At 39.1% G+C, this 24885-nt stretch overlaps 1 protein-coding gene and 1 long non-coding RNA gene across 5 annotated transcripts in view; one reads left to right on the top strand and one right to left on the bottom strand.

Annotated features, from left to right (window-relative positions):
* LOC139975133 (uncharacterized) overlaps positions 1 to 7264 on the top strand; it is a 171225-nt gene extending 163961 nt beyond the window's left edge. For both annotated transcript variants that reach the window (XR_011795672.1, XR_011795671.1), the window contains one exon: positions 7126 to 7264. This is a non-coding gene — a long non-coding RNA (uncharacterized lncRNA). The remainder of the gene's footprint in view (positions 1 to 7125) is intronic.
* The window catches only part of LOC139975128 (IgGFc-binding protein-like), a 59601-nt gene continuing 35102 nt past the window's right edge, over positions 387 to 24885 (bottom strand). For 2 of the 3 annotated variants that reach the window (XM_071982763.1, XM_071982764.1), the window contains 27 exons: positions 24546 to 24720; positions 23555 to 23883; positions 22649 to 22804; positions 21310 to 21454; positions 20116 to 20307; positions 19440 to 19648; positions 18844 to 19018; positions 18140 to 18462; positions 16966 to 17142; positions 15285 to 15429; positions 14795 to 14977; positions 14057 to 14259; positions 13188 to 13362; positions 12297 to 12625; positions 11188 to 11346; positions 10416 to 10557; positions 9817 to 9996; positions 8818 to 9020; positions 8094 to 8268; positions 7140 to 7441; positions 6841 to 6996; positions 5491 to 5623; positions 3994 to 4167; positions 3367 to 3569; positions 2641 to 2961; positions 1561 to 1825; positions 387 to 823 (listed from right to left, as the gene is read on the bottom strand). In XM_071982763.1, the coding sequence (XP_071838864.1) occupies positions 606 to 823; positions 1561 to 1825; positions 2641 to 2961; positions 3367 to 3569; positions 3994 to 4167; positions 5491 to 5623; positions 6841 to 6996; positions 7140 to 7441; positions 8094 to 8268; positions 8818 to 9020; positions 9817 to 9996; positions 10416 to 10557; positions 11188 to 11346; positions 12297 to 12625; positions 13188 to 13362; positions 14057 to 14259; positions 14795 to 14977; positions 15285 to 15429; positions 16966 to 17142; positions 18140 to 18462; positions 18844 to 19018; positions 19440 to 19648; positions 20116 to 20307; positions 21310 to 21454; positions 22649 to 22804; positions 23555 to 23883; positions 24546 to 24720 (5547 nt within the window). In that variant the 3' untranslated portion in view covers positions 387 to 605. The remainder of the gene's footprint in view (positions 824 to 1560; positions 1826 to 2640; positions 2962 to 3366; positions 3570 to 3993; positions 4168 to 5490; positions 5624 to 6840; positions 6997 to 7139; positions 7442 to 8093; positions 8269 to 8817; positions 9021 to 9816; positions 9997 to 10415; positions 10558 to 11187; positions 11347 to 12296; positions 12626 to 13187; positions 13363 to 14056; positions 14260 to 14794; positions 14978 to 15284; positions 15430 to 16965; positions 17143 to 18139; positions 18463 to 18843; positions 19019 to 19439; positions 19649 to 20115; positions 20308 to 21309; positions 21455 to 22648; positions 22805 to 23554; positions 23884 to 24545; positions 24721 to 24885) is intronic. The other variant, XM_071982765.1, reaches the window with a different exon arrangement.

Here is a 24885-nt window from a genome sequence, read left to right as displayed (position 1 = left end):
CTACTTGACATTTCCATTATACCTGTGAAGGTTACACATCAGTTCAGTTTTTTTTTTATTTAAAAAAATGTTACCATTATCACTCTAGTTCAGACCCACCCACACAACCCACCTCTGCACCTACTTTTCCATCACTTCCAAATAGTTTTAATCACAACATAGATTAAACCTATAGTAGCTTCCATCTTGACTGAAGTAATAGAAGCCATATGTTTCAAATCATAGATGTTACTGTTTCCTCAATTGGTTATCCCCATGGATAATTACCCATCATCGACAGCTGTTATTCAAGTTAGTCTTTTTTTCAGCTCCAACGCCATACACAACCCATAACATCGACGACATCTTACCCTACACAGACTGAAATATGAGAAAAGTCGGTTATTTTAATTATCTTTACAAATGCTTTATTCCATTCGATATTTTATTTTAAGTTAGATCAATAAAGTGAGCATCAAAAGTTTGAAACATTTGAAAATCAAAAAAAACATTATTATGCCGAACTTAACTGGAAAAGTGATAAAAAAAAAATTATAAGAAAAACCCATTGCACATGTTTATAAATCTGTTTGCAATTTGTAGATTCTGCTTTCATAACTTGTACTTCAAGGACTGCTTGGTCGTACCTTCATCTGGGATTTACTGGCATGGAATGGACTGAAGTAGAATTGATCTCTATCCTGACCGTTGAGATTAGAATAAAAGCAATCATTATACCACCAGCCACCGGTGCCGATCACGGCGCAGTTACCCTCAAGCCTGTTATCATTGTCCCGGTCAGAGGTCGTGAATGGCATGTCATTGTGACTAGTTAAAGCATTAACTGTAATGATAAGGAAAAACAGGGAAGAAGAAATTGACTATCGATTTATTTCAATGAACGACAGCTGTATGTGGTTTGAAAAGTAACATAGGTTTGCTGTCATTAGTTTAGAGGATTAAATTTTATGCTAAATCTTTGACCTCCACTAAACAGAACAAAGTTCCATTACTCAATATAACACATCCACATGGTAAGTATGAGAAGTAACCATGCTTCCTAACTTGAGATATAGTGTTTACAAAGTTTTCAGATTTGGACATCTGGTGACCTCAGATGACCTTTGGCCCCCAACAAAAACAATATGGTTCTTTCTCTCAATGTGACATATATGGATACCGTGAATGAAAAGTATCCATGATTCCCATCTTGAGATATCATGTTCACAGGGTTTTCAGTTTTTGATGTCTGGTGACGTCAGATGATCTTTGACTTCCACAAAAAACAATAGGTTCCTTCCTCTCAATACGACGCATCACATATGAAGAATGAAAGTATCCATGGCTTTTTACTTGAAATATCATGTTTACAAGTTAGGCATCACACACACACGCTCACCCACGAACACGCCATCATGACTGCATTGGTTACGATTATCATCGAATCCAAAAATGTGTCAGTCAATAGCAAAATGGGCTGACGGTTAAAGAAATTGAAATGAAAACTTTCAGGCATTAGTGATCAGTTTGGTCAATCTAGCATGTTTTGACTGCAATACTGAAAAATTTATTAGTACTCACATAAGAAAGTTCCTGATGTGTATTGCCAGTGGATTCGGTATTTGTCCTCTTCCGCTGAGACCCTGAAGACTCCATAAAGACCGTAAGAACTCATACTAAATGTGTTTGTCAGTTCGATTCGCATGCTGGTCTCCCTCTGGTTAGTGATGTAATGAATGGCCTCGTTACCCAACCAGTAATCACCGTTGACGTCCCCAAAGCCGTTCTTGTAATCGTCCCAACCGCGGTTGAAGTCCACACTCAAGTCTTGCCTATTTTGGAAAACCTGGCAAAGGTAAAATATGAGAAAGACGTTTAATAAGGATACATGGAATAGATGATCACTGTTGTCTTTCTAGTTTAGCCTATACTGTTTGAATCAAGACAGGCACATGAACGATGGAAAGAGGGGGGGGGGAGGGGGGATTTATAGATGTTTCAGGTTTTGGTTTCTTGGTCAAATGAGTTGCAGTGCATTATATGGAGGTACGGAGTAAGAAAACGACTTGGTTACTGAAGGAATTTCCACCTATTTTTATGTCTTCGGATGGACGGAGAGCAGAGTAAGAAACCCCTTGAGGCATGAATAGGTTTAGAAATCATTGACTAAAAAATTCAACCTCTTGTAGTTAAAACTCTTTTGCAATCATGGTACGGATTGGTGCCATGAACAGCTGAATCTGAAAGCTATCAAATGAGAAATACTTTCTACCAGTCAAAAGCAGACATTAGAGATCAATCTTACTTTCTATGGAGTATATGCTTCTAGCTAATATCAGATAATGTGAAAGAGGAGAGGGGAGAGTGGAGAGGGGAGGTCAGGTCAGGGAGGGGACAGGGAGGAGGAGAAGGGTAGGAACAGGGAGACAGCTATGTCAGCTATATAAGTGGGAGGTAGTTTGTGCTGGTTGAAACCATAACACTATGACAATGTTACTGCATAAGTCAATGGGGAGAATATGTGGCATATCCTTCCATCTGTACAGAATGTGCTACTTTCTATAGCTCCTTTAGGTGAGGGGGTGGGGGGGAGGAGATGGAGGGGTACAGATGACCATAAAAGTCATTGTGATACATTAGTATTGCAAGAAAAATACATACCGTCCAACCACCTCCATCAGTGGTCATGTCACAGTAGACCTCCAAGGATCCACCAGGATAGCCTGGAGGGGCGATGGTGTAAACACCGTCCGTCGTCTCTCCGCTAAGCAACAGTTCATAACAGTCAGCTGGAGTTTGAGCGACCTGCTCGCACGTTTCACCGTCTCCCTCGAAACCTTCGTTGCAGTGACATCCTTGCACTCCATCCTTCACACCACAGAATGCATCTGGTGAGCAGACGTACTCCCCGTTAGTCTGAACGGTTCCATCAATACATTCATAGGTCGCTGTGCAGTCATCGTTGACCAGGACTATACCTTCCTGATGAGGCAAGGAAGAGAATGAAAGATTACCGGTTAAGATTGTAAAGACTTTAATACTGTAATACTGTTGTCCTCAGATACTGTAGACCTGATACTGTAGAATGAAACATTCACACTCTGGCTCTTGACTGCACTCTCCATCCATCAATATACCGCCAAAGTACTATACACTGACTCACTGACTTAAAACCCATTAAGACTATTTCACCCAAACCATCGGCCTCACCCAAGCCCACCTCCCCCCCCCCCCCATATCAACTCCCAAAATGTCCCACACTCATGGACAAGATCAACTTTATAACAACATGCACATGTGATATTCATCATAACAAATGAAGCTATATTATTATTAACTTACTTCTATGATACCGTATTCCTCAGTGTAGCAGTATGATTAACTTACGTCTATGATACCGTATTCCTCAGTGTAGCAGTCGCACTCCGTCTCTTTGACACACCCTCCGTCCTTCAAGATGGAGCCAAAGTTACAAGAACAGGTCTCAATGCACCCGTGGAGACAGTCTTCACTGCCGTCTAGATCCACACAGCTTGGTGTGCAGGCAGATGCACATGTTGAATAAGTAGTAGAGGCTGGGCAAGTCATTTCTTAAAGCAAAGAAATAACTATGAATTTTTCACTCTACTGAACAGAATATTAGGTCCCAAATGGATAGATGTACAATAAGATACTGTGCAGTGTCTTCCCTTTCACTTTTTCTATACCAGGCTTTTGGAGACCCTAAAATTCTGATTAATTAATTAATTGGTACGTACCATATCACAATATCTGATCCTGTTTGCCATTTAATAAGTGATCAAGCATCAACACATCTACACGATCTAACACGGATAGGGTCTCAAATAAGCTACTGTATTTAAAGGCTTCCTGATCCTTGGGTCTCTAAACTAAACTAAAGATGAAAAAATATTCTCTCAAACATACACCATCTACCTACCCCCTCTTCCTTCCCCCCTCCCTCCCTTGACTGAATATGGTATAAAGCACAGCAAACCTCAAACCGTTACTCACCACAGTCAGGTATTTCAGTTCTCCAGTTAATTGCTGGTCCCCCTGCAGCTCGACACTTTGTGGCGTACACAGCGAAGCAGTCTATGATGGAGGCTTCGTCTACACAGAAATCGTTGATGCAGGTCTCGTAGTGTGAATTGGGAATAACAAAGTCGTGACAATCGGCAAAGATACCTGCAGAAATATTCGAATATTCATATTGAAAACTGAAAATGAATTCAACTTGAGATTTTAACATTTAATAGAATCACCTTCTACTAATATGTGGTACTTCTGGTGTCTCACTTAAATTACAATAATTCCACTACATTGACCAAGAATAAGAAGAAAGTAATATTGATTAGATGAAATCATTTCAGAAATCATTTCTTTTTATTTAACAACAAGAAGAGATTGTTTTGTTGGATTTGAATGTTTTTTTTCAAAGTTTCATAACACACGAAAGTGTTATAAGAGACACAATATGTTCAGAGGGAAGGGGGATTAGGAATGATGAGGTAGTAACACCTATATCTGGCCTGTACCTCATTCCCAAGTAGTCTACTACTCACCATTAGTATTAATGAGGTAGTAACACACATCTCTAGCTTGTATCTCATTATCAAGTAGTCTACTACTCACCATTAGTGTTAATGAGGTAATGACACCTATATCTCTAGCTTGGACCTCATTCCCAAGTAGTCTATACTACTCACCATTAGGATTGATGAGGTAGTAACACCTATATCTCTAGCTTGTACCTCATTATCAAGTAGTCTACTACTCACCATTAGTGTTAATGAGGTAATGACACCTATATCTCTAGCTTGGACCTCATTCCCAAGTAGTCTATACTACTCACCATTAGGATTGATGAGGTAGTAACACCTATATCTCTAGCTTGTACCTCATTATCAAGTAGTCTACTACTCACCATTAGGATTGATGAGGTAGTAACACCTATATCTCTAGCTTGTACCTCATTATCAAGTAGTCTACTACTCACCATTAGGATTGATGAGGTAGTAACACCTATATCTCTAGCTTGTACCTCATTATCAAGTAGTCTACTACTCACCATTAGGATTGATGAGGTAGTAACACCTATATCTCTAGCTTGTATCTCATTATCAAGTAGTCTACTACTCACCATTAGGATTGATGAGGTAGTAACACCTATATCTCTAGCTTGTATCTCATTCCCAAGTAGTCTATACTACTCACCATTAGTGCTAATGAGGTAGTGACACATATATCTCTGGCTTGTACCTCATTCCCAAGTAATCTATACTACTCACCATTAGGATTGATGAGGTAGTAACACCTATATCTCTAGCTTGTATCTCATTATCAAGTAGTCTACTACTCACCATTAGGATTGATGAGGTAGTAACACCTATATCTCTAGCTTGTATCTCATTCCCAAGTAGTCTATACTACTCACCATTAGTGCTAATGAGGTAGTGACACATATATCTCTGGCTTGTACCTCATTCCCAAGTAATCTATACTACTCACCATTAGGATTGATGAGGTAGTAACACCTATCTCTAGCTTGCACCTCATCACTGCCACAAGAATCCGTTGTTTGTGGAGTTGCCAAACATTCCTCTGTGAGCCAATTCGCAGCAAAGGTAACTATATCACCAGTCTTCAGACACGGGAGAAAAAAACAACAAACTTGAATTTCAACGCACTAGAACGCGCTAAGTGAGATGAAGAAATAGCCGACATTCTTTATCTGGAGGCAGGGTTTAGTTTTAACCTATGGTCCAGAGAACAAGAGATCCCTTAGTCCAGGGGAACACCACTTTGTTTTTATCATCTGTTCATGCATATTTGTATTTTGCTGACAGCAGTAATGATGATCTCTCTGATTTTGCTCTGTATTTTAATTTTGTCCTTCAGCTATGCAATATCATCAATGGTTTGATCAGAGTTCACCAGAATGAGAAAAATTTCCTTAACTTTGCACATGCATTTAAATTTTGTCTAATTTTTCCAGAAATGCCTGAGAATAACCGAAAAAAAATGTTTTCAAATTATTTTTGCCATGTTAACAATTTTAGTCATTTTTATTGTGGCTGTTCAGATTTTAAAAAAAGTGGTTTCAACTTGGCTTTAACCTACACTGTCTAATGGATTAGTGCAGCTACATATGCATATTACCACAGTATGCAAAGTTTATAGACAACTTGTGAAATTATCATATAACAATAATAATAATAATAAAATTTATAAAGTGACACAACTATAAAATATAATCTGTTGTACCGTACAACAAAAGAAGAATAAAGAGAAGTAAATGAATAAAACGCATAAAAAGATACAAAAAGAAAGCAGAACAGATTAGACATCAAAACCTTGCTTAAAAAGATAAGATTTAAGTAAACATTTCAAAAGACAAATCCAGGAGCACATTTTGAGATAAGTAGGAAGAAAATTCCACAGGCAAGGACCAACAACAGCAACAGCCCGCTCACAAAACATGGTCCGAAAACGCGGGACTACAAGAACGTAACCAGAATTTGAGCCAAGTTTGTGAATTACTCCTTCCCACCATAGATGATATCAAACACTTCAAATGTGCCTGACCTGACTAGCACCCTATGTACTTCCTACTATATATGAGCATGATTCACATACAAGCTAAGTGTGCACTTCATGCTCTTCTAAGCTACTTTTTGCAACTATGTCTTCGTGGCTGACTACAAAAACAATCATGAAATCCTATCAGATGAATAACAGCAAAAAGTGTCACTTGATGTGATAACTTATGGCCAACCTTCTCCCATGGAACCCAATTTTTTAAATTTTGTGTTTTATCTGATCGAATTTTGAATTTTTGCGCAACAAAAAGAGGCTTACCACAGTTCCGCTCTGCAAGGTCAACTCATCGCCTGCATTAGCATTGCAGGTTCCACACAAACCAGAAACTTCTCCCCTCATGTCAGGGGTCACTTTAATAGAAGCCACACCTGACATGCTAAAGTGAATAGAAAGCCCAAAGGATGTCGTAAGGATCTGTGGAAAAGGTGGAAAGATTGACTTTCATCAGTGAACGTAAAAACAGTTTTGAGAAAGATACGATTATAATAAACCATTCCATGCACGAGTCCAACTGTTTATTCCGACATTCTCACATTTACACAGACAGATCTACTTACTGAGCTGGATTCCGGCAGGCGGACTAGAGTGACAATGTCATCTGAGAAAGTGGTTCCCACGGTAACACCACCTACTGTTAGTTGCCCGTCGCTTCCCAGGACGTACGACCTGTCTTCGAATGTTAATCTGAGCGCAGTCAGCACGGTCGGCAGAGTTTGTGCAAAGACACCGATCAATTCGAATTGCGCTGTTCCAGTTCTGTCGGCGACCATTATATACTCGCATCCGATGTTGTGTGAGTAGCTGACCAGGTCAAACGTCCGGATGTGAAGGTTGCTCCAAATCAAACACTCACAATCAGCTATAAAGAATCCAAGTCAAAGGATGAATTTAGAGAGAATATTTGTCTTGAAGTCCAGAGAGAAATAAAAAATTGAGTGCTTGTGATCTTTCAGTAGGCTACCTATTCTGGTCTGTCCACAGGCATCCCCCTTGAAGCAGATGCAATGCAGTGAGATATATGGGGCAGAGACTGCCTTAATAATGGTGTACATTGATAGCTTTATTTTATATAACATACAACATCTGAGATGAGTTTTTATTATATCATATATCTAACTGACCAGAATTGCATGGGTTCAAATGAAGGAGTTTAAACTGAGCTTTAATTTGCTAGTAAACATTAGGATATACACAAGGGATTTGAGAGATAATTTACAGCTTGGGATCAATAATGTCGATGGGCCCCTTTATAGTCTTTAGAAATTCAAGGCTTTAAGGATTTTTCTCTGGTGGGCAGGCAGAAGATCTTACCTGATGCATCCTTATCCATGCCAAACAATAAAATGAATTTATTTTTTTAATTCCTATATTATATTACGAAAATCATAAAACATTATTGTTGATCCCATACTTTTCCAAGCCCCCTAAGTGACTCAAGACCACTGAGGCTGCAGACCCCTGACCTACTTTTGCCAGGCTTGGAAATGGAATAAATCTGATGTGGTACCTACCCAGCTCACACTCTTGGCCATTTCCAACGTATCCATCAGAACAATAGCAGCCTCTGTTTCCAGATTTCACCTCGCAGGAGGCCTGAGCAGAACACTGGTAGGTCTCACACTCCAGCTCTCCCAGGATACATGTACACTTTTGTGAACATCCTTCATTGATATAGACAGAGCCAGGCTGAAAGAAGAGACACATGAAAACTGGTACATTCCATTCTTGAGGATGTTACCCAAAAATAATGAGTTGAATACACGTATCACATATGATGAGGTAGAGCATACCTCATAAAATCAATACATACCTCTATTACATCCTTAGAGTAGTGTGTGCCTCATTTAATCAATGGTGTAACTACCTTATATGAGGTATTAAATACCTCATGTAACCAACAAAGCATTAGATATTAGTTATGAGGTATGACATACCTCATAAACACCCACATACATATGTCATATCCTTGCAGTAGTATTACATACCTCACTTAATCATAGATTACTTGTACACTATTGAGGTATTATATACCTCATATAACCTACAAACCATTATATGTTAGCTGTGAGGTATGACAAACCTAAATATATACTTCCATACTATCATCACAGTCAAATAAACTTCACTAATAAAATTGTCACTGACTAATTTCACAGTATCTTTGAGATAACTTATACATTATACTACCAATGTAACCATAACATATTGACAACAATGAACATGTGATCTTTATACCGAGATGTAGGTATCCTCTGGAGTGATGCATCCGCATTCTCTCGGATAAACACATTTATCTCCATCTAGAATCTTTCCATCTGGACAGACACACGTCTCTACATTTGGAATGTCACAGGCGATGGGATTATCTCTGCTGGAGCAGGTGGTGGGACAGGCCGGGCCATCCGCTGTGTATATCATGCCCTCGGGACAAGGTCCAGCTGCAATTACATGAGACCAGAGTCAAGAATTAGGACCCTTTTAATACACAGCTAGACTGGATCAAAACCTGGACGTGGTGGTGTACATATCACCCAGGTCAGGTTTGGACAGAGATCACATTTTAAAAACACACAGTGTCGTGAATGATAATCATTTTATATGAACTCCTAAAATCAAACATGACTGATTATCTAATGTGACATATGTATTAATGTAATTGAGTAATTTACACATGCATAAAATGTTTTATTAATAGTAACTGTGTAACAAAACAAGTTTAATATGAACCAGACATCTACTTTTTACTAATTTGAAACTTTACATATTAACTTATTTTGAGGGTCATAATAGTCATGCATAGAGGAATTTACTGTTCGCAAATTTTGGCAGTTTTAGCATCCTGAATTCTGGGCAGATGACCTTTCAACAGTATAGAATTAAAAACTAATGCAACAGTGTATTCATAGCTGCAGTATTTCTCCTGAACATCAAATATCTGACTGTCCTAAACCTGAGAGCAACTTGCTTTACAAACCATGTGCATATATGCCACAGATAAGATTAAAACATCTAGAAAATCTGCCTCTAGCAACTTTAGCAAACTGAACTAAACTTTGAGGGAAATTACACATGACCTCTGTAACCAAGACAACAGCATAAGACATTGATATTAACCATGTTTCTGCGACTTGAGTTTTCAATTTGAGTAGAATTTAAATTACCCCCCTTCCAGGACAAAATTTACCATAACAATATTTCAAAAGCTAAATAATATGAAGATGCAAATGGACTCACGGCACTCTGCTACTTCTTCCCACCACTGTCCTGGGTCACCACCTGCATTGCGACAGGCGGTCGTAAATGCTTCTAAGGCAGCACAGAATGAGTCCGTCTCCTCGGTGGCGCAAGTATCATAAACACAGCTGTTGTAATACGAATCAGGGTCCACAAACTCATGACAGCTGGCAAATGGACCTTAAACAACACCAGAGAAAGGAAATTGAGTTTATCTCTGCTTTACATTGGAATCAGAAAATTCTGAAGATGATTTCTGTTATTCTGCTTGGGTCGTTGCTTTGGGAAGTTGTAAATTTTAAACTGTATTCTTTTTCTTCTGTAGGAGAACTCAAATGTCACTATGATATAAGCCATACTTGAGATGAACCAGGCTTGAGATTGGGTGTGGGAGGGGATAGGGTGTGGGAGGGGATAGGGTGTGGGAGGGAATAGGTTTTGAATGTATAGCAAGTATGTAAGGCAGTCCCGTGACACCACAGTGATAAACTGTACATGTTATATAATGGTCTTTGACATCTCTCAACAAACTGTCGTAGGTGTATAACATTAAATATGACAGATAATATTTGTAATAATTGAAGGGTAGTTAAACTCACCATCAGCTTTCAGGATGTAACAAAGACTCTCTGCACCCACTCTGACATCATCTTTGCCATCACAAGGATCTATCCCAGAGTCTGGAGTACACTGCTTATCGCCCACAGTCCAGGCATTACCAAATGCTGAAGCAGATTCCGCCTGTCAAAGATACCACAAGTTTTATTAGACAATATAAAACAATATCTGAACAAAGTATAAAAGTATGGATGATGGGGCATAGAAAACAATTCACATGACAAAACATTTGAACTGGAAACAATTCACAGTATTGTAATATTTCATAACATATTGGAACTTGACATTTATTCCATAGGTTTTTTCACCCCTGACTGTAGCTGTTTGGCAAACCACCCTGTTTTTTTTTGTAACGTCACAGACTGACACAGAGAAAGAGAGTGACTAATTTATACCAGGTTGTTTTTGGGTACATATTTATTCACAGGTGGGAAATTCAGAATAAGGGAAAATTTCCCTAGACATGTTCCTTGTCCTTAAATGAATAAATCAAGTCCAACTGCTTACAGAATATCTACTGGATGCATGAAAACCGAAACTGCTCAATCCAACATATGGAAAATGTTAAGGCATTTGCACACGATGATCAGGAGATGAACAGTGGTAACACATGGGTGAAATCAGACAATCCGTGGGGTGGTGTATAAGTCATTACCAAGAATTGTATGACTAATAAGATTCATCAAGAGGGCTTATACTTAAAGGGGATGGCCTATCAACTGCCAATGTCACATTTTTAAGGGGTAAACTTACCAGTTCTCCACTGGGAAGGACAAATTCATCGGTAGGGTCCTTATTGCAGGTACCACAGAGACCACACAGTACCTCGTAGTAGTCAGGACTGACCTCCACGGTCAGACCGGCATCAGCATAGGTGAAAGTCATCTTCAGACCAAAGTGAGTGACCACCATCTGTGTTAAGGGTGAAAGTAATCACATTCACACATTAAAACCTCAAGCCAAGACTGAAACATTGACTAGTAATGCCCTTAAATATGCTAGAGCACCAAATTATGGTCACTCATATTCAAAATGTTGACAAAGTTAGACTCTCAAAAGCATTTTCCGTCAGTTAGAAATCATTTTGAAAAGAGCAAAGAGGGTTTTTGGCCAAAACCGCATGCAGTCAAAAATGTGACCTTAGCATTGTAAGTCCTGTAATCCATCCACTGAGCGACCCAGCTGTTAGTTGGTGGCAATCCCCCTGTTTCTTTGCGGGAGAGGGTGCGAGTGGGGGAGGAAAGGGGGAGGGGGAAGGGTGCCAGTCACAAGTCACAGTACCTTGCATAGTGTGTGACTATGGATCACACCCCAATTTAATTGATACAACCCTATTGGTTAGAAACCCAACAATCCAGGGAGCTAGAAATCTTATTATTTAATCAGACATTGCTTAATAAACACAATTTGTTTTTTGTGGGTTAATTAGAACATCAAGTAGATTCATTTTGAATACTTTTGGCACATTTTGTGCAATTTTATGTAATTGGCAAACGCTTGATTTTAAAATATCAATACGAACCAAGATGATTCCATACTTCACTCATAATTGGAGATGACATTAATAATTAGTGTAGGTTTTAATGAAACACAACAGCTTATTTCCTCAGTGTCACCATTTTTTAATATTTTCACTGATTAAAATTAATATTTTAACTGTAATAAAGTAATATTTATTAAAATTATTATTTTGAATACATAATATTATCTACATCTTAGTACAAATAATTTTCAAAACACAACTTCTCTCACCCCCAACCCCCCCTCTCCTCACTTCTTCCATATTCCCCCTCCCCCCTTAAAAAGTTGTAGAAATAGGTTTTATTATGTTAAAATACAACAGGAAATAAATTTTCACTCACTATTTTCCCTGGTGGTAGGAGCGTAATGGTTACATGTTCTGTACCTCCTGTCGTATAGGGTAGAGTCTCTGCTACCCCTCCCACCTTCATGACACCAGTGCTGAGTATCTCATAGTCCACGTTATTATACTCCAATCTGACTCGTCGCAGGTAAGAGACCAACTGAGATGGAAGGTTCTTGTCGTTGCTACCGATGACTCTGAAGGTTGGCAGGTCACCATGGTCGCAGGTTTCCACGAGAACGTATTCGCAATCTCCTTGGAAGTCATAGGCCAGGCCGTCGAAGGTGATGTAATGGGGATCTCCCCAAACTTGACAAGAACAAGGCTCTACAAACAACACATAGAGTAAACTTAAAAAAAATGTGTTTGTTATCAAAGCATTAAGCATTCAGCTTGTTCTGTATTTTATTGTAAAAAGGTTTACCATGGAAGAGTTTTTGCATGAAGTATGGCATTTTATCTAAATTTATTCATTATCTAATCACTCAGTTACTGATGAATTGACGAAGGCACCTCTCTCTCCCATCCATACCCATGTGTCTGTCATCTGCTGTTATTCTTATACAAAATTCAACAAACTGTATAATATACTCTCAGATAATTTAAACACATCTGATGGACGGCGATATTAGGCTTCAAACGGAACTAGCGACTTAGTTAGTATATTTATTGTAAACGCATTGAATAGCCATCACTAGGGGAAGTTGCATGCCTTCAATTGATCCAGTACTACAAAGTGATGAAGATGTTCAATTTCAAATATTTTTGTTCTTTTTAAGCATTTGCAACACCTCCTGATTAAAATCAAAATCCAACATTTCCAAGAATTTCCATCTAATTTATGGCGACAGTTTTTAAAAAGAAAAGGGAAAAAACAGTCCACAATTACCATCGGAGCACTCTTGTCCGTTGAACTTCAACCCTTCCTTGCAGAAACATCCTCTCTCTCCGCCAACGACCTTACATTCTTCGGTACCACGGCAACCGTAAGCTTCGCATTTTTCTTCCCCGTCCACACAGGTGCAGCGAAGAGAGCAATCGTCGTATGTGTACACATCACCTTGCTGCAACGAAAGGGTCATTAATTTACAAATCGTGATATGGCAAAGGAAATCGACAAGTGGCTGTCTTACTACTGAAAGACGTAACTGTCGGTACTGTCTATCAGCGGTTTGCTACTCAAGGCCAGAGTGGTTAGTGCTTCAGTATGAATTGATCATTCCTTTAGCTCAGTTCATCTGATAACAAATTAGGTCATTTCCATGCAGCAATGCCATTTTCTTGCACGATTCATGGAAAGTAGTTTACCACTGTGACAGTGGCTTCTCATTGGCAGAGTTACATAATAATTCAAGTGCATAATTGCTTTGGTAGTTAATTTTAACATATAACTGAGCAAGCAATATTGTTTTTGTTATTCATCAGCATGCTGTCATTTGCTACCTGGCTACTGGTAGACATTTGGCCAGAATGTACACAGAGAACAGAAGACAGATATGACATGCTAATGTGTACAGTCAGTTGTGGTGACCAACAACAGGTGAAAAGAATAGCTACATATAGCTATAAATAGCAATAACCAGAGTTCATAAGAGCAATACCCATGGAAATGACATCAATAAAACAGAGAACACAATTCCCAAAATTTTTGCAGTCATCGATCCTCAAATTGTCCAGGAATGTAAGAGTTATTTGAAAATTTCCTATAAGTTGCAGAATTCTCAATAAAAGTTAACTTTAAATTAACTTTAAACTCACAGATATGTAGACACCATTCTGTAATTTGCAGCCACAGTTATAATCAAAGACACATTTTTCACCATCCAGGACTTGTCCTTCTGGACACTGGCAGGTCTCGATGCAAGTCTCTGCGCACTCTACGGGACCGTCCGGGTTTTCGCAAGACGGTGGACAAGCAGTGCCACAATCTGTGTACTCCAGACCCGCTGGGCAGGGAGCAGCTGAAAACATGACAAATAAATATGACAAATAATTCTTCAAAAAAAATCTTGAAAAAGGGGAACATGATTGCTGTAGAATTATGAGATGTGCATCCCTTGTGGGGAGCTGATCCCCCTACCGGGGTAACATGGGAGGGATCAGCAAGGACCTATGGGAGCAGCTGGATGTAAACAGAAGGATGACACATAGTTTGTTTATGACAAATAATTTGTTTTTAAATCCTGACCAAGGTTATCAAGAATTCTGTGGAAGTGAGATGTGCATCCCTTGTAGGGAACTGACCCCCTACCCTGGTTTACATGGGTGGGACCAGGGAGGGTGTAAATATGGCCCGTGGTAATGTACAGGGGTAAGATTCAGTGTGGGATGAGGCATTGAGGACTTTAGGCATTCTGAAATGTTTGCCATAAGGGGGCAACATGAATACAACTGAAATGTACAATGTATAGAAGGACTAAATGTATTCCTCCTCACAACCTCCAATAAAGCTATTTCAAAAAAACCATACCCCAGCAGGACTGGAATAGTACTCACCACACTCAGGGACGTAGGTCCACCATGATCCAGGGCTACCCCCTCGGTTCCGACACAAGGTGACGTAAGCTTCGATATTCTTACAAATGTGCTCTGTCTCTAAGTTTGTCAGGCAGACATCGTAGACACAGTCATCAAACAATTCTTGAGGATCTAAGAAATCTCTGCAGCCAGCTAGGGGACCTGGGTGACCAAGATCAGATACACACAAATTGTTAGAAGCAATTCTGTAGAATATAATGCAAACTTGTGTGAAAGCTGCTGTTCTATATACCAGTCAACGAATCCTTAAAACTCAATTGTGCAAATTACTTAGATTTTGAAATTGACACAAATCACCATAACCAACTTTCATAATGTCCAGCTAGAAGGGGTTCCATAGTTACAAGGAATCCCACACACAGGATGATGTGGAGTCCATAATCAACAGCTTCAAAGGGCATGGAAAGTTATATGTCGGAAAAAAAAATCATCATTGATTATGACTTACCAAACTTATCTACCATAACCCAACACTTATCAATTGCTGTGGCCCTATTAGGATCGCCCTCAGGACAAGGATCAACAGGTTCAGGGGGCTGACACTCTCTGTCACCAGTCACCCAGGAATTACCAAACTGTCCAATGGATCGTGCCTAGGAATGAAAAATGTATAGTAAATAAAGGAACTTGGTCTCCGCACAGCATACGACATGATACTTAACTCTCATTGGCTGATCAATCAACATTCTAACTCCCATTGATGGATCAGCTTTATTCTGAATCAGCAGGAAGAGAAATGACAAAGACTAAAATGGAACGTTTCTTTGGTCACTATGAACACATCATCGGGTATTAAAACTGTAGGAATCACAAGTGCTTGGGGCGAGAAAAACAATTTTTAAATTTTTTTTTATGCCATAAATGGTATTATCGCTGACATGCAAGACTCAAAAATGGGAGACTTTGAAAATTAAAAGAAGCTCTAAAAGATGTGTCCAGTTTCAAAACAAACTATAGCAATATGCTTTCTATTCAAAATAATTTGATGGCGGGAGGAGTTTAGTTTAGCAAATTCCAATTGTTATGAAGCTAAGCTTATTTGATGCCCTGTTCCTGCAATTAAAGTGGCTTAACAGTGGCATATGTTAAGCTCCCTCTCACGAGGCAGGTCTGTAATTTCTCCACACATTCCTACTCTCAGAGAACCATTTAACATCCCCTTCGGATGGATGACAGTGTAGCACAGTATCTGACCACTTTTTCCAGTACTGTAGGAGGTGAAGGTACCCCATGCAAGAGACGTTGTTTCAAAGCACAATTTTTTTTAAATTTCTCAAATCAGAAAATACCAAATCCACTGAAAATACCAAATTCAACAACACTGCACGGCAGCTATTTGAATAGATCGAGAGAATCTAGTTCCTGGTGACGTTTCGAACCAGGAACCAAATGGTGTTGTGAGGCAGCCACCGATCCAACCACTGCACCACACCCTTCACCCACAGCTTTGAAACCAGTGACTATATATAGAGCCAATCTCTTAAAGACATATTCTTATACAGTATTAAAGTAAGGATAACCTCAGTATGCAATCAAGTTGAAGAGTGTACCCCTTCTCACATGCCCGGGTACACCAGGAAGATGTCAAAAGCAGATAGCTCTACATGACAACCTTATGCTATCTCTTGTATCACGTTAACTCGTTTTTCATTGTAAAAGTTAGACGTCTGGTAAGACTAGATAATTACGATAGAAGAGAGACTTGTAGAAGGATTGACGTGTAGCTGAATCGTGTGTATTGAAATCAGGTTTAACAGAGGCTGTGTGAAACCACAGAGAATGTATTAAAGAGTTAATTAAGAGTATGATTATATTAACGTTAGACTGAAACCAACTGGAGGAGCTCTATCAATGCTAAGCTTGAACAATGAAACTGATTGTAACAAATTAGCGTAACCTTACCACTTCACCGTTTATACATCGTCTCGTCTGTTACCGTTAGCCATACCGAACGGTACATCAGGAAGATATCAACAGCAGATAGCTCCCAATGACAACCTTGCTATCTTTTGTTTCACGTTAACCCCTTTAATCAGTATATTAGCGTTAGACTGAACGGACCGGAAGAGCTATTCGATAATATCCTCCAACGATAAAAAACTGATTTGTAACAAATTAGTATAACTTACCACTTCACCGTTACGCATCATCAGATCGTCTCTGCTGTTGCCATTAGCCGTACCAAAAAGTCCGCAGACTCTCTCCGTAAATTCGGGTGGAAGCCTGACCACGACATTAGCATATTGGGTACTGTACCAAACGCTGAACTCGCTGTTAATGACCAGGCCAAAGTCGGACGTAATTACCTGAAGATAAGAAATATCTGTACTCAAACCTGGAAACGAGTTGAGTCATCACAACCAGAACGTTGATCGGAAGGAATAAATGCGATTTAATGTAATGGCTACTTTTAAATGACATAGAATATTTCATGTTTTCATAACTACTTTTAAACATGAACAATATTGAAATCAGATGTAACTAACAGTGCAGAAAAATATAAATGAAGTTTCATTAGATGTCTGTTAGCAAACACGTAATGAGAACACAACAGACAGAGAGGAAAACGGGTGTTACTAAAACGAATGACAATTGCGTTACACATAACCAATGACAATATGTTGTACACACTAAAAAATTGCGTTGACTAAAACGAATGACAGTAATGACAACACAGACATTTGCTTCAACCGGATATCACAGTTCAGACTTCGTGGGTATATCAAAGCCACACAAACCGAGCGGACGCGAGGTGCGTGGCTTACAGATCTAGTAAAGTACGGACAAGATACAAACGGACCTTAAGTTATTATTAAGTTAAATTGTAAGTCTGGTTTTAAAAAGTAAATTTAACGTCATTTTTCCGATACTAATTGTTAGAAACTAACAATACAATAATCTTGAAACGGCTTCAGTTATCTTTCTATATCCTACAGAGGTAAATGTCAAAAGCACAGCACTCAAGCGCCAAAAACTTACACCAAAACCCTTTAACCACATAACATGTGATATTCCTCAAACCATTTTTGCGCAGAAAACTAATACAATAACTGCATTTACTCCACCCACTCTTTTTATCTCCACTCACCACTGTCCTTCGTTGTCATTCGTCGTCATTCCGTGTCATTCGCTGTCATTCGCTAAAGATAATTAACCCTGTACATAGTCAATTGTCATTCGGTCATTCGCTGTCATTCGTTTTAGTTTGTCCCAGGAAAACTGCCAACAAATCTATTAACCAAAGAGAACAAAGCTTTGGTCTTTAACCAGCTGCAGTCTGTGATTAACCTGAGCTTGACTTACCCACTTATTGTTTGGAACATACGTCATAGTAACACCTTCTCTTGAGAAGGGCAGTGTGACCGCCGCGCCATCTACGAAACATCCACGCGCACCCCTGACTTCAAAGACGATTCCTCTGTAATGTAGTCTATACGAGGCAGTCACGGTGACCCTGAAGTGAGGTCTAGGCTTGTTGAAGTTACCGATCAGTTCAAAGTAAGGAAGCGCTTCTCCCGTGCCACAGGTTTCTACCAGCGTATATTCACAGGATCCTTGGTAATCAAACTTCCTTGAATCAAAGGAGAGGAAATGAGGATCACCGCTGAGACTGGCAGAGATGTCACCTTAAAAAAAAAAAATTATTTAAAAAAAATTATTTTTAATTATTAGAACTGAGAAAGTATTTATTAAAATAATACAGAATTGGAACTCCCCCCCCCCCCCCGGCTTAAAACTATTCTACACACTGCAAAAGTTACTGGACAGGAAAATATAATATGTTTCTTCTCCCGAAATTGTTGGTCCTCCAAGGAAAAATCCAAGTGTGACGCTCTCTGTACAAGGAACACCAAGCTGTTCATGGTTCATCGCGATAAACATGATTGTATTTAATCAAGATTGAACTGAATTGAAGGTCAAAATGGAAAAGAAATAGCACTGAATAATATCATTCTTGAAGCTCTCTGTCAAATCATAAACAAAAGCTATTTGTGTCTGATACTTACTACCAGTACAAGTCTGTCCATCACCACTGTAACCATGGCGACAATAGCAATCTCTCAATCCATCTTTGAGTTCACAGTTTGCATTCTCGTTACAGGTGTAGGTAGCACACTCCAAGCCTGTAGTACTACAATGACAGATCTCGTCACAGTTATCGGATATGTATCTGTCCCCAACCTGCGAGGTTAAATTATAACATCATAGCGTTATGACCATCAAGAACTCCTACCAAACTCCTTCTCCTCCTTATTCCCTCCCTCCCACTAAAAGACCATTTATTCCATCCCACCCCTCCTTATACCCTACCTCCCTCCCTCCCCCCACAAAAGATAAGGCTTTATAATCTTCTTACCAGATGAAGCAATTTTTAGCATGGTAAAAGTATTGGCCAAATACTGATAAGCCAGATAAAATGAAATTACTGGAATTCAACAACTGCATATATACCTCCATTAAATAATTGCTATGTCATTTTGAGAATTCTCAGTATGTTTTTTTGTTGTAAATTACTGGAATTCAGTGAGCAAACAGCTGCTATAAAGCAAAAATTTTTACTTTTTTAACTTAAATCTTTAAAATATCACATTTGCATTTTTACCTCCATTAAATAGTTGCTAGGGGATACGCATCCACAATCGCCGGGGTCAATGCACTCATCGTTATGGAGAATGTTAGGAAACTGGCAGAGACAGGTCTCTATGATGGTGTTTGGTTGACAGTTCTGCTGTCCTGTGGGATCATTGCACGTCGGTTGACATCCCTCACCGAATGGAATCAACATCGAACCCTCTGGACAAGTCTTGAGCGCTACGAACACAAAAAAAAACACAAAATGGCTGGATTATTTAGGTACGATGTCAAAATGAGTAGTGCAGCAACTGGCAAATTCTCTGCTGCAAGGAAGAATTAATATTAACAGGGTTGAGCCTGGGGGTAAAAAAAAAAATCATGGAACATTGCAAAAATTGCAGTAAAGGCTCAAGTTTGCTGATGCTACAGTGTGTTAGGATAATAGTTTTTGTCCCCGAGGTAGAAAAGAAATCACGGATAATCCGCGAATTCGCGGAAAAAGCTCATGCCTGTATTAAACAACAGATATTCTTTTTCTGGACAGAACCAGCAGTGACTTTTGCTTGAAACTGTATAGAGAACAAAACATGAGTCATAGGCAACCGCCTGGTTGCTGCACCCTTGTCGGCATCCAACTTTTGAACAATGGGTTATTTTTTTCATCTCAGTGACAAGTCAATACAAATCTGGGTGAGGAGAGGTACCTGATGGTTCCTGGCAGTGAGGTGCCTGAGCCACCCAATCTCCGGGCACTCCACCAGCCTGTCTACATTGTTGGGCGAAGAGTTTCATAGCCGAGCAGGACATGGCGGGCTGTAGTGACATGCAGACATCCTGCACACAGGCATCATACATGTCTTGTGGATTTTTGAAATCACTACAGGGTGAAAACGGTCCTGGGGAGAAACAAAAAATGAAACACATACATAGAAAAAAAATCATTTAAATCAATAGTATTGTGAATGGATGACAGTTTTGCAATTATTTGTATCCCTAGTTTGACTGTAAAAAAAAAATGGAAATTTTGCTGCTAAATGTTTTTAATACAAGCATTTTTGGCTACCTCTCTTCTCACTTTATACATTGAGTTGTCTTGTTCAACTTTATTCATTTTTTCAATTTTCCAACTAACATATCAGCCAAATTGAACATGTATGTCTCCACGTTTTAGTTTAGCCTGCTTCTCATGAAGATCCTGATGGGATGGAATTGTCAGGCTCTTGTAACTTTAGTACACAACTTTCAGTACATTCAATATCCAAATATTCAAACTGACAAGAATAATGACATAAGCAATACTTCACCCTTTATTGCACTATTTCAAATTTGGCAATTTCTTTTAGTTATTCGAAACAGAAAGATCATCGCTAAGAAGGTGATTTGTATATTCAAATAGAGCTGGGGAAGAATGAGGGGGGGGGGGAGGGGGTGGAAGGAATTTGACTAAATAGGGTCTTCAAGACAATGTTATACTGTGCCTTGCATCAATGCAAACAGTTCTATCTGTCCATAGCTGTTTATAACTTTCCTTGGAATACAAAATACTGAAAGCCACTTGTTAATATTGAAAGCCACTTGTTTGATTTTGAGGGGTGTTTTATTCATCACTAAATACATCTACCATGATGATAAAATTTCCACACGATGTAAACAGCTTTGCTGCAGGAAAAATGTGGTATAGTTAGTGTGTTGAGGTCTGATAGCATGTCTTGCTAAATATCCATGATCATGTAAAATGTGGTAGTTAGTGTGTTGAGATTTGATAACATGTCTTGCTAAATATCCATGATCATGTAAAATGTGGTATAGTTAGTGTGTTGAGATTTGATAACATGTCTTGCTAAATATTCATGTTCATGTAAAGTTTATTCATCAGAGCATCAGATTTAATGCTTTACCTGGAACGGCTATCAGAAGACTGCAGAGGTCTCTGCCCTTTGTTTCTCCATCCGAGCCTGGTTTGCAGGGATTTTCAGTCACTTCCTCTGTTCCGCATGTCTCGTCATTTCTCCAGGCAGCTCCGAATGCCTCCACGGTTGTGGCCTGTATCATAGCAACATACATCAAACAAGAAGCCATTATATAGCATACATGTTACAATAAATTGCATATTCAAAGATATTCCTAACAGAGGAAATTCTGTCAACCAAAGCTCACAATTCTATGTACACTTTTGCTGAGGTATTTTAGTAAACCTTTTCCTAACTGTGTGCATAATGCTTCAAAATCCCCCCCCCCCCATGAAACATGGAGTTCATAAATAGATATAAATATGAACAGATGCCATACCATACATAAATACTTACAAGTTCTCCATTAGGTAATTTTAGTTCATCAGACTGTGTTTCTGTACATGTACCACACATACCATACCATACATATAATACTTACAAGTTCTCCATTAGGTAATTTTAGTTCATCAGACTGTCTCTGTACATATACCACACATACCATATCATACATATAATACTTACAAGTTCTCCATTAGGTAATGTTAGCTCATCAGACTGTGTTTCTGTACATGCACCACACATACCATACCATATATAATGCTTACAAGTTCTCCATTAGGTAATGTTAGTTCATCAGACTGTGTCTCTGTACATGTACCACACATACCATACCATACATATAATACTTACAAGTTCTCCATTAGGTAATGTTAGTTCATCAGACTGTGTCTCTGTACATGTACCACACATACCATACCATACATATAATACTTACAAGTTCTCCATTAGGTAATGTTAGTTCATCAGACTGTGTCTCTGTACATGTACCACACATACCATACCATACATATAATACTTACAAGTTCTCCATTAGGTAATGTTAGTTCATCAGACTGTGTCTCTGTACATGTACCACACATACCATACCATACATATAATACTTACAAGTTCTCCATTAGGTAATGTTAGTTCATCAGACTGTGTCTCTGTACATGTACCACACATACCATATCATACATATAATACTTACAAGTTCTCCATTAGGTAATGTTAGCTCATCAGACTGTGTTTCTGTACATGTACCACACATACCATACCATACATATAATACTTACAAGTTCTCCATTAGGTAATGTTAGTTCATCAGACTGTGTCTCTGTACATGTACCACACATACCATACCATACATATAATACTTACAAGTTCTCCATTAGGTAATGTTAGTTCATCAGACTGTGTCTCTGTACATGTACCACACATACCATACCATACATATAATACTTACAAGTTCTCCATTAGGTAATGTTAGTTCATCAGACTGTGTCTCTGTACATGTACCACACATACCACATGTCTGGCCAGCATGTTGGGCGTGTACATGGATCTCGGCCTTTTGTACGTTGTCAAACATCACAAACAGTCCAAATTCAGCAGCGATAGTCTAAAGAGGAACAACAGATTACGAAAGATATAAAAGATCATATGAACCCATTTTATTGCATAAACTAATACTGCAACTGACAACTTTTTTTCCCATCCATTTTTCATCAATAAAACTAGTCAGGTATCATTTGACCATCATATAGAGAGAAAAATCATGCAACCATGGAGGGAAATATCCAACACAATAAAACAGTCATTTTAACAAAGAAATGTAAGTTTCAGTGTAAAGAAAGTAGCTATCACTCTTCTAGCCTTTTCCAATCTCTAACACTCCCCTCCTGATGATAAAGACCCAATCACAGAAAGGGTCACATCCATGAAACTATCCCCACTTGATTAGTGGGGCTACCTACATCGGGAACTCCTTACCTTCTGGACAAATTACTCATGCATTTTCCCGCACCATCGGCGCTCAACTCACAAACAAACAAAAATACCACCAACTATACTGTAGCCTGCCAAGGGCAGCCAGTCTAGCCAGCTCTGTCGGGCCAGATCCTGTGCCTTGGCCTGGTCATTTTTTTCCTGTGACTTGCTCTGTTCAGTTGCAAGTCTACATTGAAGGTTTTGATGCTTGTTTCGCATTCGCGCAGCTCACTTGAAGCCTTATTACCTCCTGTTTTGGTGAGTTCGCTCCTGTTTAGTCCCTTTGGGACCCTTTTTCCACCCCGGGTACGTCGGGGAAGGGTTTTTCCTCCCGATGTAACTTCTGCCACCAGACAGGAAACAAAGCAAAAAAAAAACTCACTGTAAATCCAAAGACTTGATTTCCAACGGTGATCCCCTTCTCCTCGTCTACGTAGGGCAAAAACACTCTCCGTCCGTTCACTTTGACTTTGCCTCCGAGGAATATCTCGTACGAGACGCCGTCCAGCTCCAGCCTCAGGTAACGGAGATACGAGACCTCGTCTCGGGGGGCGTTCTTGTTGAGTTGACCGAACAACTTAAAGTCTGGTAATATCTCTGAATCTCCGCACTTCTGAGCCAGGATGTATTCGCATTCCCCGTGGAAGTCATAGGCCAACTTGTCAAAAGTTGTGAAGTGAGGGTTGCCAAACACGCTACACACGCAAGGACCTTTGTAAGTGAAATAAACCATATTACTATAGATTCTGGGCAAGGGCTACAGCTTGATATGGAGCACAAATGGATCGTTCCACAGTATGATATAATTATTGGCATCATGTTCACAATGATATCAAACACCCAAAACTGTTTAATCCTGGAAAATCTTTAATATATGAAAGGCAAACATTGCGAGCATAGCTTTAAGACTTTCAGTTAATATAAAGATAAAAGGAAGAAAAAAGGTTACCGAGTCACAGTCTGTAACCTACCTACATCTACCTCTTTTAAATGTACCACTTTTCACCATTTACAGGTAATGTTTACCTGCATTTAACCTAACTTTTAAACATGTACCAACCTTCACCATGTTGAGGTTAATGCTCACCTGCATCTAACCTACACTTGCCTCTTTTAAATATACCACCTTTCACCATTTACAGGTAATACTCACTTGCCTTTAACCTACACTTCACTTTTCCATATGTACCATCCTTCGCCATGTAACAGGTAATGGTCACCTGCAATTAGCCTACACCTACTTCTTTCACATGTACCATCTTCCACAATTCACATGTACTTTTCACCAGCATTTAATCTACACCTACTTCTTTCACATGTACCATCTTCCACCATTCACAGGTACTTTTCACCTGCATTTAACCTACACCTACCTCTTTCACATGTACCATCTTTCATTACATATTGGTCAGGGCAGTAGCAATTCCTGATTCCGTTCTTCACATCACATGTGGCTTTACTAGGACAGGTATTGGCTGAACAATCTAATCCCGTCTCCGTACAACGACAGACCTCGCTGCAGTCCTCATTCATGACCTCTTCACCTTGCTGTAAACAGAAGCAAATAATTTGTCACTTAATCTGTAAACAGAACCAAAGAATTTGTCACTTTATCTGTAAACAGAAGCAAAGAATTTGTCACTTTATCTGTAAACAGAACCAAAGAATTTGTCACTTTATCTGTAAACAGAACCAAAGAATTTGTCATTTTAT

The sequence above is a fragment of the Apostichopus japonicus genome, chromosome 10, assembly GCF_037975245.1.
Source record: "Apostichopus japonicus isolate 1M-3 chromosome 10, ASM3797524v1, whole genome shotgun sequence".
In the NCBI taxonomy this organism is placed as follows: Eukaryota; Metazoa; Echinodermata; class Holothuroidea; order Aspidochirotida; family Stichopodidae; genus Apostichopus; species Apostichopus japonicus.
Note: the sequence above shows the minus strand (reverse complement) of the source record. Positions and strands in the feature narration are given on the sequence as shown.